Source organism: Protobothrops mucrosquamatus, unplaced genomic scaffold, assembly GCF_001527695.2.
Source record: "Protobothrops mucrosquamatus isolate PMUCROS unplaced genomic scaffold, P.Mucros_1.0 scaffold56, whole genome shotgun sequence".
NCBI classification, from domain to species: Eukaryota; Metazoa; Chordata; class Lepidosauria; order Squamata; family Viperidae; genus Protobothrops; species Protobothrops mucrosquamatus.
Window position 1 is genome coordinate 908,761 of NW_015386436.1, and position 12,166 is coordinate 920,926.

A 12,166-nucleotide genomic window follows, 5' to 3' on the forward strand; every position below is an offset into this window, starting at 1 on the left:
CCATAATGGAGGGCAGGGATGAGGGGCAGACCTCCTGTTACAGTGAGACCTCATTCTGGGCCTTAATTGTTGTTGTCTTTGGCATTGTCTTCATTTGCTCCAATTTTTAAACCATTTACTTAAACATATAATTTATGCAACAGAAACAACCATAATTTAAGGCTGGTGAGCACTGATTACTTGAGACTCAGACTTGGGCAGGATCCAGCTGTGAAAGTGGTGGGCAGCTGTTTCTCTCTCTTTCTCTTTCTCCCTCTTTCTTCCATACTTTGCCTTCCATCCAGCAGCTGGCAGGAAACTAACCACTCAACCCAATTATGGCAGAGATCTGAGCAGTGATTCCAGTCTAAGAATGGTTCCCAGTTCAAGTGGAAACTTACTTTTAAGATGCAAAGGTTTTTAAGGTCCCGGTGGGGCACAAGAGGGGCCCAGTGCTGGGCAGTAGGAACAACCTTGAGAAATGGAAGGAGAGGCAGCAGCCAAGGCAATGCTCAGAGAAAAGAAATTGGGGTCCAGGGCAGAAAGGTCATTTGAGAAAGGATCTCAAAAGTGGGGAGGGGAACCTAGGCAGGCTTTCAGCATTCTGTCACTGTAAACCTACAGAAAAGTAACATTTGCATGTGTGACTTTGGCCTCCCTGTCTGCTCTTCCTTGAAAGGTTGACAGTCAGTCCCTCTTTTCGGGGACCATGTGTGCCTGCATATGTGCAGCCACCATCTTGGTCCTACCCATAAATAAACCAGCCCAAGTGACTGGAAGAAGAGGGCTGTGAGGCCTCCAGGCAGGGCATGCAAGAGGCCCCTTCGGGTCAGAGGCCCGGAGACCCCCAAACGCTGGAGGGGCTCCCAGAAGCTTGGGGACACTGCCCCCCCAAGGGGGAGGGAAGCGATGTCCAGGGCTCAAGAGCTGCAGAGCCTCGGTGTTCATCCAGCTCGGAGTCCCGGTGGCCGAAGAGGCTGGATAGCTCCACCGAGCGCGGAGTTTGTCTTCAACCGTGGCACCGCTGGGTGAGCAGCTGCTGGTGTGTTGCAGGATGTGTCCGGAAATGCTGCTTTTCTGGCCTTCACTCCTTTCGGATTTGTGGTCCTGCAAGGAAACAAGCGAGTCCACTTCATTAAATGGTGAGTTCTGCGCCAAAAACCTGTTCCTACAGTTACATAGGAGGAAGGGAGGCTTTCCCAAATATAGTGACATCATCAGCCCCCTCTTCAGCCCCTCCCCGTGTCTGTCTGTGGCCTCTCCCCCACAGTGGCAGCCTCTCCCCCAAGACCCCATCTGCAAAGCCAGGATCTTTGGTGCTTGCTCTTGCCAGACTTCCCCCCCCCCGCTCCCCTCGCCCTCGCCCTCCAGGGCAGACTTCATTATTTCCTTGTCTTTTTTTTTTTTGAAGAAGTAGTTTACAAGATTAAATGGTACAGAAAAGTAAAAAAGGATATAGAAAAGTGGAAAAGGAATAAAAAGAAAGATAGGAAAGAAAAAAACACAGGCAAAAGTGAACATTATAGATTCAAAAAGAAAGAAAGAAAGAAAGAAAGAAAGAAAGAAAGAAAGAAAGAAAGAAAGAAAGAAAGAAAGAAAAGAAACATTTAAAGAATTGACTTCTGATTGTCTTTGCAGTAGTTACAGAGACAGATGGTCTTGTCGGGATGCCCTCCCAAATTATATGACCCAGTTCCCTTCCTCCCATATAAAGCCTGTCTTAATCAAGCTCAGTTCATTTCCATACATTTTCAGCAAAAAGTCCATAAAGGGTTTCCAGCCTTTGGTAAAAGTAGGTGTTACCCCTCCCCTAATCAAACAAATAAATTTAGCCATTTCTGCATTTCTCCATCTTTACAATCTCTTCTTCCATTATGCGTATTTCTGTCTTTCCCCCATCTTTGTGCGCATAATAGCCTTACTGCAGTTATCGTATATAAAACCAATTGGTAAACTGTAGTCATCCTAGCTCACAACTAAATCCAAGTTAAATCCAAAACTGCTACGGAGGTCCTGGAACCATTCAGAGAAATCCGTTATCAAAAGGCACAGAGAAGTGAACAATATTTATGCACCATTGAAAAGAGTCAATAAAAAAACCTAAGAAGGCAGCAAAACCACCATCCATTATCTCGGCACGACCAACTCCCCCATCTCTCTATACTTTCTTGGCCTTGATTACTCACTTTTGTATTCCTTTAACTCTTCTGTGTTTTTCTATGCTCTCTCCATTCTTTCTGCATTCTTTTTTTTAAGTTTTTATGTTTATTTAATATATAAAATACAAAAAATACAGGTATGTGGGGCAGCTCCATCCCCCACCCCCACCCTAGCTTGATTTTTATGCGTGTGCCTCACCCCAAAACTGGGGTTTATTTTGGGGGGGGGTAGGGCTTCTATTAGCCACATGTGTAAAAATCATGCTAGGGCTTATTTTCGGGATAGGTCTTTTTTTTTTTAGGGAAACGGTATTACAGCAACATGTTCTTTATATCACTAACCATCCCCATACAAATCTCTTAAAACACTCCTTCCAGAATTCTATCAACTCAGTTGCACACCAAATCATTTTAGCATTTTTACTTTTGATTCTATAAGAGCAATGTGCAATCTACCTTTGCTTCTTTTATGATGTTCTTTGCAACTGAGCACACTAAGATACATCCCCATTGGTCTTCATCTCCTCCTCAGACAGTGTGGAACACTTTCCTGGAAAAAGAAATGGCAGACTGGTGTCAGCCGTTGCCAGTTTACTCCAAAGGCAGCCTCTGCTTCTGGGATCAAAAGCTGGCCCTTAAATGGACCGAAGGGGCAGAAAGCTAATCTCCCTTGGATGTGGAGATGTGGAACGTTTCGGTCTCCTAGTCAACCTGGAATCCTTCAGTATGTGATTTCTATCTGTCCTCCCAATTTTAGGAGGAAAAAAAAGTGCCTTGTGATACCAAAGGGATTTGGGGTCTTCCCTCCTGATGGGATGCTTCAAGTCTCTGCCTTGCTCTGGGTCAACAAAGAAGGCTGGCAGGCTGTGAAACCCAGGGTCGGTCCTGGAAAGTGAGACATTCTGGAGAATTCTTTGTGCAGGTGCAGACCCAGACTGAGAGACTGTGAAGCCCAACAAGTCACTCCCTGTGTGTGTAGACAAGAGTCAGCCCCGGACTGGGAGCCTAGCAGGCAGTGGGGAGTTCTAAACCTCTGGCCTCACGCGACAGTCAGGCTTCCGTGTCTTTTTAGCCGGAGAAAAGTTCCCACGGCCACAAAAAGGGAGGCCTAATTTTCCCAGGTGCAGGATGAGTAGACAGGAAAAGCCGCCCTCTTCAGGGTGTGAAAAGTCTGTTCTGGGGAAAAGCCAGCCTTCCTGCGTTTGATCAGGAGAGGCTGGCAAGACCTGAAACGGCTGGCAGGCTAAGGAGGGGGCGGCTGGAGGGGGCTTTTTGCTCCTGGGGAACAGCACAGGAGCCGTCTGCCCGTTGCTGCAACCGCTGGGCATCCAAGACAGATCCATGGTAGGCCGCAGACCTTGAAAGAAGGGACCTTCAAAGGTGTGAAACTGAAATCTGAACTAGGCTTCCTCCATTAGAGGGAGGGAAAGGGACCTGAGCCACTGGGGAAGGGGCTGCCCTGGGCCTGTGCTGCTGAGAACAGACGGGGGTCCTTGGGGGGGGGGCTTGCGCTGCTCTCATAGGCCCTTCTTTTGGCAAGACCCAGCCAAGGGCCACCTCTTCCCCTGGGAACAGTCTGGCCCTGAACTGGTCCACGTGATGTGTAGTTGGTATCACTTCTCTTGCTTTGTCTTGTAGCCCGTTGTTGATATGCCCTAGTATCCTGTTTGCCCTTTTTACTGCAGCTCCATCCTGAGCTTCACGGATTTTTCTACAATATCCCCTAAACCCCTTTCCTGGTCAGTACACTGCATGACTGTTCCATGTAATTTGTGCCCGCAATATTCAGTTTGTGCCCCCAAATATACCCTTTTGTCCGTTCGTCTGCATTGTCCATGTTCTTGGCACAGCCGCCTAAAGATCCCCTCAGCCTGCTCTGGACCCGGTTGCCCTATTAATTCATCCTCTGCCCACATCAGCCACGCGTGGCTCTCTCCGTTCAGCCTCCTCCTCCAAATCTGCCAGGCTACCAGGGGCTGCTGCCCCTCTTGAGGCCGAGATGCCTTTCACCCCCACTGCCGTTTTCAGCCGGGGACCCCTGCCCTGAGCCATACACGTTCAGCTTAGATCTGCAACTGCTCTCCTTTTCCAAAAGAAGTTTCATTTAACTTTGTGTTTTGTGCAGCTTGATTTAAAATCTGCCTTTTGCCAGAACCTGTTCCACGCTGTGTGTGGGCCTGTCCTTGTCATGCGATGCCCCAGACTTTGAGGCGGTTTCCTCTTTCACGGAAGTGCTTTTCTTCTGCTTGCAGGAACGAAGTGGCCAAAATGAAATTTGAAGGCAAGACGTTCTATTTATACGTAAGTCAGAAAGAGGTGAGTGCCTTCCAACGTGATCTGCTTAATGAGACCAAACAAATCCAACGGTGTCTCTGTCTGCAGATCACCCAAGATATCTCAGCAAGTTGTGTGGATCCAGGTTAAACTCTGTATTACCTTACGAAAGCAGTCATCAGGCCGAGAATCTGGAATGCTTCCTTGGTTCTAGGCTCCAGTTGAACCCAGAGAAGTCCAGCCCAGAGCCGGCTTGGTCAATGGTCTGCTGCCCAAAAGGGATGGAGCCACAGTGTGGATCGATCCACCCACTTGGCTTTGTGGAAGGCTGAGCATTCCCTCTGGATGGATGGAGAAAAAGCTCTCCAGGCCACCTCCAGGGCCACCCCAGTTGCTGGCCCCTTAGAGCAGCCGTCTCATCCTTGGGAGGAGCATCACAGCCCAGGCACAGAGTCCGTGGGACTTGAAGTACGTGGAGAGGGTTCTGCCACCCCAACTCCACGAGGGGGCCGAGGCTGGAATCCGGACTGGAAGACCTTTGGGAGTTGAAGGGCTGCAATTACTGCCAGGCAGAGGGAATACTATAACTTTTCTTCTTCTCCACCACATTTCAAGATCAATCCTTACCCCCCCACACACAGACACTCTGCACCTCCCACTTCACTTCCCCAAAGATGGGGGGGGGAGGCAGAGGAATGAGTTCAGGGCAGTGCTGGGTGGGGAGATAAATAAATATTGGGGTCCAGGAAAGACTGCCCAGTTCAGTTACTCAAGTGATGCCTGTTTTTCCAGGCTCTTGCTGTCCAGTAGAGCAAGGGGGTCTGCTTTGTCAAAAAGTCAAGATGGTGGCCACCTGCCCTGTTTAAAAAACAGGGTAGAACCTTGATGGCATGATGTAGAGAATAGGGAAGGCGAAGATGAAGGGAGCTATGCAGGATCCCCCATCCCTAACCGTCTAGGCGAAAGGGACTAAAATAATGGTTAAATCTAGAATGCCTGGATAACATTTGGAAATGCATCAGGCTCCTCCCTAATTCACTGGACCATAACATCGAGGAGCAGGAGCCCTAAAATCAGAGGGGCAAAGTTCTGTTCTTAGAGCCCACCTCAAATAAAAGCAGTTTTAGCCACACTGTGAGTGTGGACTTGGTTTCCTGTTCTGACCTACTACTGGATGTGACCCACTATCTCAACCGTGAACAATCTCCTCCTCCTCCTCCCCCCAGGCATCCTTGCAACAGAGCTGGATTTAAACCATGTTTCTGTTAGCAATTATATTTTGCATGCTTTCTTTCAAACAGTATTAAGAACACCTAGTATAAATTAACCGTAAGGATTTTTCTGGGATTTTGGCAGGAAAAGAAAATTGTTCTGACCTATTTTGCTCCAACTCCTGAAGCCTGCAAGCATCTCTGGAAGTGTGGGATTGAAAATCAAGCCTTTTATAAGTGAGTAGATGTATTTTCCAGGATTTCTTTATATCCTTAGGAAGGAATTGTAGCAGCCGTTGCCAATTGCAGAGCCCAGCCACTCAGCCCAAGGTGGCAGTGACGTTTCTTGCAGAAACCTGGTCCAGGATTGGCTTCTCTGCTGCAGCCACACCTTGCTCTGTAAACGGGCACCTAATCTGGTGGGTGATCCCTCTGGCTTCTGCCTGGGAAGTCTTCCCATCTCCCAAAGCAAAGAAGCCTAAGAAACTAAAGCCTCTGTGAGAAAGAATTTCTTATGAAGAGCATCTGCTGTCCACAAGTGTCTCGTGTCCCTGTCCCAAGTCACCTTGTCTTTTGCATCACATGAATTTCCTGTGGCTCTGCGTGGTGCCTGGACCTGCTTGGAAATCTTGTGTTCAGGCAGCCTCCTTTCCCCTTGGACTAAGGCGAAAGCCCTGGGCTGCATTATCTGACCGATGCTCTGGGTTGTTTAGGGAGGGGCTGAAAAGCGGCCACAATAATTGCTTTGAGGTTGATGCATGTCCTGGAAGAGGCGAGATATTTCTGCTTTAGTTTTAAGAGCTAATGCCACATACCAAAGTACAGCTTTTAATTATTCTAAATCAATTTGTACAGATCCACACCAAATATTGCACATGTGCACCAACCAAATCCTGATTAGTCTTGCAGGCTTGCCAAAATAACACATTAACATTGCAATTTAATGTGCAGCTTTTCCACATATTGCTATAGATTCCCAGGTTGGATAATCACCAATTCTGTTAAGTCAAATAAATCTCAACTGGATCAGTGCTACCTAAATTCAGCTATGAAATGGATTCCCCTCAAAGTAGCTCAGAAGGTCTTGGAACTTGTGACTGGCTCCACCAACCAAGGAGACGACCCTTGGCATTCTCCGTGCTCTGTCTGGTGAGGAGGTGGACCCCCAAGTAGAAATGATCCTTGGCTCTTTTTGTTGCAAAAAGAATAATTTTATTAGAAGTGAATTGCAGTAAATCAACCCAGAGCTAAAGGTTGCAGATGAAGTTTCCCCAATTAACTTTCCCGTTCCCATTCCTGTCCCTTATCTCCTTATTGTCCAGTCACATTCAAAGGAATTGTTTTGGAAGCGCTCCCTGCATCTGTGGGCTAGATGGCGAGTGGTTGCATTCCCCTGCCAGGTCTCTGGAAGGCAGGATGAGTAGCTTCAGTTGCCCCCTTCGCTGCAGCTCCCCCCCCCCCAGGCTGGCATCTAGCAAAGCAAGGCTGAAGCTCAGGATGGCATTGGACAGCGGGCAGTGATGACTCAGCCAAGTGGGATAGAGAAGGCCAGAGAAGGAATGCGATGGCACCGAGTCTCATAGGAGCCCAGCGTGGGAAGAGAAACACAGCTGGGCTTTAGAGAGTCTGTCTCAATAGCGGAGCATCCTTGTGGAGTCTGTGTTTTGCGGCTCTTCCTGCCAGGCAGGTGCCCTGCAGAGCAGGGTGAAAAGTGGGTGGGCTTCGCAGGTGGAGACCCCCCCCCACTTTAAACAGGGAGCCTTACAGGAGTCAGGCTGGCTGCACTTTAACCACAACTTCTGGCTGGGTTGTTGCTCTGCATAAAGCAATTTGGATCAGCAATGGAGATGGAGAAGCGCCATGAATCCTGGCCAGGTCAGATGACACTGGCGGTGACTGGGAAAAGCCCCCCCCCCCGAGGCCCCCTAGGCAAGTCTGAGAAGGCACCTGCGTGTCCATAATGGGCATTGTGAAAGCCTCAAAGCGGGCCACACGTGCGCTTCTGAGCTGCGCCGATTTACAGGTGCAGCTCCCATAGAACGGGAGAAACCATCCCCTCTGCTTCGTGGCCATTAGCAGCACACAAGCCAGTGGCTCCCCCAGGGCCCATTCCTTTATGCCAGTTCTCCGAGCCTTTGCTTCATGCTCAGCACAGGGAAACAGCCCCCTCCCATCGCAGCCCTTTCAAAAGCCAGGCAACTGCTGATCGACCCCTTTTCCCACCTGTGCTTCTTGCTTCAGGTTGGAGAAGTCCAGTCAAGTTCGCACCGTCTCCAGCAGCAACTTATTTTTCAAAGGGAGCCGGTTCCGATACAGGTAAGTGAGGACTCTTAAGTGGCTGTTGCTGGATCTGTTTTGACGCACGCCTGGTTGTGTGAAGCCTGAGAACTGATTAAGGGAGGTGACAGTACAAAAGCAAAGTCTCCTCTGAGTTGAGCTGGACCCATTCAGTCCTGGCATTTCCAGGGTCCCCCTTCCCAACACCACACAGAGCCACCACCGTTTGGCTCTTCCAGAACCGGCAAGGCTGCCCAGGCACTCTTGCCAAGCTGGGCACCCAGTCAAAACCTTTCCAGGTATTGTAGACGGTCCGGTTATTACCAGGGATCAAGCGATAGCCTTGAGCGATGCTGCAGATCTACTCTGCACAGGATGGAGAAGCACTGCCGTGCTCCTGACCTTCAGGACGGGTAGAGTTTGCCAGCAGAATCTCGGGCTGGGCGTTTGCCACGCTTGTCACCTGTTCAGCTCTCCAATTTCTTTCAGCGGCCGAGTTGCCAAAGAAGTGATGGAGTCTAGTGCCAAAATTAAGAGGGAGCCTCCGGAAATACACAGGTAAGGCAGCTGCGGAGGAGTGAAAGGGTCAAAGGGCCACCATGAGCAGGAAGGATGAAGACAGCGGTGGTGGGAGTAGGACCCGTGCTGGACCTTCCGCCAGACCCCACCCTTGGGATGGGAAGGGAAGGCTGCCTCTGCCCTGCGCCCTTCCTTTCTTTCACAGGGCTGGACTGGTTGCCAGCCGGAGCTGCCCCTCCATCCCCCACGGACCCAGGCTCAGCAGCGTTCCCAGGACCAGGAGGAGAGCTGTCCACATCTCCATCATGGAAGGTGAGTTGGCTGCCCAGGTGGGTGATCACGGTTGATATATGTAGTCCTCATTTAGCAACCACATTTAGGACCAGCAACTTGGTCACTAATCGCTTGAAACAATTTCTAAGTGAAACCAGGATTGTATTTACAATCTTTCTTCAGCTTTCCTTGGCTTTGCAGTCATGCAAAGGTTGAAAATGTGAGGATTGGCCATAAAGTTACTTTTTCATCACTTGTTTTGCATATGGTTGCTAAACAAGACAGTTGCGAAACAAGGACTACTGTCAGGCTGGCCCCAACTTACTCCCTAGGAAAGAAGAACCCTTGACTCTACAGTTGATAGGGAAAAGGCACTTTTGCTATAGATGTTGCAGCGTGAGCTCTAAAGAAAAGCTGTGTGAAAATCATATATCGAAAGCCATTTCCAATGCCCAAAACTCTTGTGGGGGGGGGGGAAGCAGTCCAATCAGGTCTTATTCCAACGTTTTGGGAACGTGGCGCCTCCGGTGCCACAGCAAATTCCTTTCCCAGGGCCCTTGTCCTGGAAGGCAGAAAGATGACTCGATTTCGCACCTCTGCTTCCCGTCAGGGTCCATGCTCCCCAATTTCCCACAAGATTCTTTCACACCTCCAGCACTCTTTCCCTCCTGGTTATGGCAGTTGCTAGCAAACTTCAAAGAAAGCAAAGACAGGCAGCTGACAACTGCAGAACATAGCAACACCCTGCTTCTGGTTCACTGGAGTTCATTTTGTTCTATTGCTCAGATGTCTTTGTTATAGATTTGAATGAGTTTTGGAACTAGGTATTGAAAAAAGCGCTCAGGAGTTGAGGCTTCAGTTTCACATACCAAATTGGAATAACCAAAGGCTCTGGGCGAGCTTCATCCGTCTTCATCCTGGAAACAATATATTTGGAAAACGACTGGCTCATCCTATCAAAAGGGCTTTAAGCTAAAATTGAGGGGGGAGAGGGGCAATCTTCACGACTTATAGAACCCAATTCCAAACAAAAACCACTAGATAACCGGTCACATAAGGATGAAGGCAGTCCTTATGAAGAAACCAGCATGGTTGCACAAAGATCTCTCTGATAAACTGAAAGACAAAGAGGACAACTACAAAAAATGGAAAGAGGGACACATAACTAAGGCAGAATATCAGCAGATAGCCTGAATCTGCAAAGATGAAATCAGGAAAGCAAAGGCCCAGAGACAAAGACTTGCAACAAAAGTCAAAGATAATTAAAAAAAGTAAGAGGGAAGTAACAAACAGTAGAGAGATAGCAGAGCTGCTTAACTTGCACCAGTCTTCATGCAAAAAGAAATTATAGCCCAACCTACCAAAAGCATGACTGTAAAAGACAGACTAGAAATAAAAATTAATATAAGCAAGAAAATGGTAAGAGATCACCTGTCTGACCTTGATGAAATCATCGGGACCTGATGGATTAAATCCCAGAGTTCTGAAGGAGCTGGCAGATGCTATCTCAGAATCATTGCATCATATCTTTCAAAAATCTTGGAGCACCGGTGAACTACCAGAGGATTGGAAAAGAGCTGATGTGGTTCACATCTTCAAAAAAGGGGGAAAAACAGACCAAGGAAACTATAGACTAATCAACCTAATATCAATACCTGGGAAGATACTGGAAAAAAATAATCAAAAAACATCTGTGAACATCTAGAAACAAATAGTTATAACTAGAAGCACGGGTTTGTTAAAAATAGATCATGCCAAAGCAATCTTAGTTCATTCTTTGACAAAGTGACTAAATTAGCAGACCAGCAAAATGCTGTGGACATACTTAGATTTTAGTAAGGCATTTGACAAAGTAGACCTCAACCTATTTCTTGGTAAGCTAGAAAAATGTGGGATATACCAGATGGATTTGCAACTGGCTGACGAACCGTACTCAAAGAATAGTCCTTAATGGTACTACATCCACATGGAGGGAAGAAAGCAGTGGGGTACCACAAGGTTCTGTCTCAGGCCCAGTACTCTTCAATATCTTCATCAATGACTTAGATGAGTGAATTGAAGGGGAACTCATCAAATCTGCAGATGACACTAAGCTGGCAGGAGTAGCCAACACCCCAGAAGACAAGTTCAAGATCCAAAAAGATCTTGACAGACTTGAACAATGGGCCCTATCCAACAAAATGACCTGATCCCAAGCATAAACCAAAAGACAACCAATCAAACAAGGAGATAGGGAATGATGGGAAGGAAGGAAAACTCAAGATATACAACAGGAGATGTAGGAAACAAACCCAGTAATGCTCAATGTTTGGGGAACAAACAGGGTAAACTTGAAGTATTAGTATACGAGGACAGGTATGATATAGCTGCCATTATTGGAACTTGGTTGGGTGAAACTCATGACTGGGATTATAAGAAATTACTGCATCTCTACAGAAATTCTTCCTCTAGCAGCTTCTTTTGATCAAACCAACTCATTAATGCCTATCCTTAATTAAACTTGCAATACTTATGTTTTCCTATAGGACCTCCTGCAAGCAGAAAGCTGCAATGTTTTTTAAAAAAAAAGTGTGTGGCTCTGCCATCAGACCCTTCTTCTTCTTCTTCCTTCAGGGCTGGAGTCTTTGCGGGACAGTGCTCACTCCACCCCGGTCAGGTCGACCTCCCACAGCGACACCTTCTTGCCCCACCGCAAGTGGGAGAGCACCGAGCGTGTGACCGTCATCTCAGACGAGGTCTACAGTCCCTCGGACAGCGTGCTGCCCACTCCAGTGGCCGAAGAGAGCCTGGAACTGATGCTCCTGTCCCGGCCAGTTAATGGCGCCCCCTGCAGCATAGAGGAAGAGGAGTCGGAAGCCGGCGCTCCAGCGGGGGAGGCAGAGGAGCTGGGAAGGGACCTCCGCGCCTTGTGCAGCAGTGGAGGAGCCCAATCAGAACAGGTGAATAAGTTTGTTTTAAGTGTCCTCCGTCTGCTCCTTGTGACAGTCGGACTCCTCTTGGTTTTGCTCCTTCTCCTGATCATCCTTACGGAATCTGACCTTGACGTTGCCTTTTTCCGTGATATTCGCCAGACCCCCGAGTTTGAACAATTCCATTATCAATACTTTTGTCCCCTCAGGCGATGGTTTGCCTGCAAAATCCGCTCCGTACTCAGCCTGATCAATGATACCTGAAGGCAGTTGTCCTCCTAGTAAGTAGCCAGGAGGACTGTGGAAGAACCCTGCTGCCCATTCCCAGAAAACGGGGCTCATCGTGGCGCCATCAGCACATAAATTAAGTCCTCCTCTCATGACTCAAAGCGGCCCAGGGGGGCAGCTTCCCAGCTGAAGAAAAGGATCAAACTCACCATGCAACCGATTTCTTTGCAGGTCCTCTGGTGGGAAGCTCCTTCAAAGTTCTGCTTTCCAACATTCAAATTACTCTGCACTGTTCAAATTTACTTTTGCTTTCGTAGAGGTGTTAATTACAGAAACT

At 48.1% G+C, this 12,166-nt stretch overlaps 1 protein-coding gene across 3 annotated transcripts in view; it reads left to right on the plus strand.

Annotated features, from left to right (window-relative positions):
- The window catches only part of FRMD5 (FERM domain containing 5), a 40,485-nt gene extending 28,620 nt beyond the window's left edge, over positions 1 to 11,865 (plus strand). For all 3 annotated transcript variants that reach the window (XM_015811927.1, XM_015811928.1, XM_029283336.1), the window contains 7 exons: positions 1,033 to 1,121; positions 4,391 to 4,454; positions 5,769 to 5,860; positions 7,865 to 7,939; positions 8,390 to 8,458; positions 8,625 to 8,731; positions 11,306 to 11,865. In XM_015811927.1, coding sequence (XP_015667413.1) covers positions 1,033 to 1,121; positions 4,391 to 4,454; positions 5,769 to 5,860; positions 7,865 to 7,939; positions 8,390 to 8,458; positions 8,625 to 8,731; positions 11,306 to 11,865 — 1,056 coding nt within the window. The remainder of the gene's footprint in view (positions 1 to 1,032; positions 1,122 to 4,390; positions 4,455 to 5,768; positions 5,861 to 7,864; positions 7,940 to 8,389; positions 8,459 to 8,624; positions 8,732 to 11,305) is intronic.
- Positions 11,866 to 12,166: the final 301 nt, after the last annotated feature.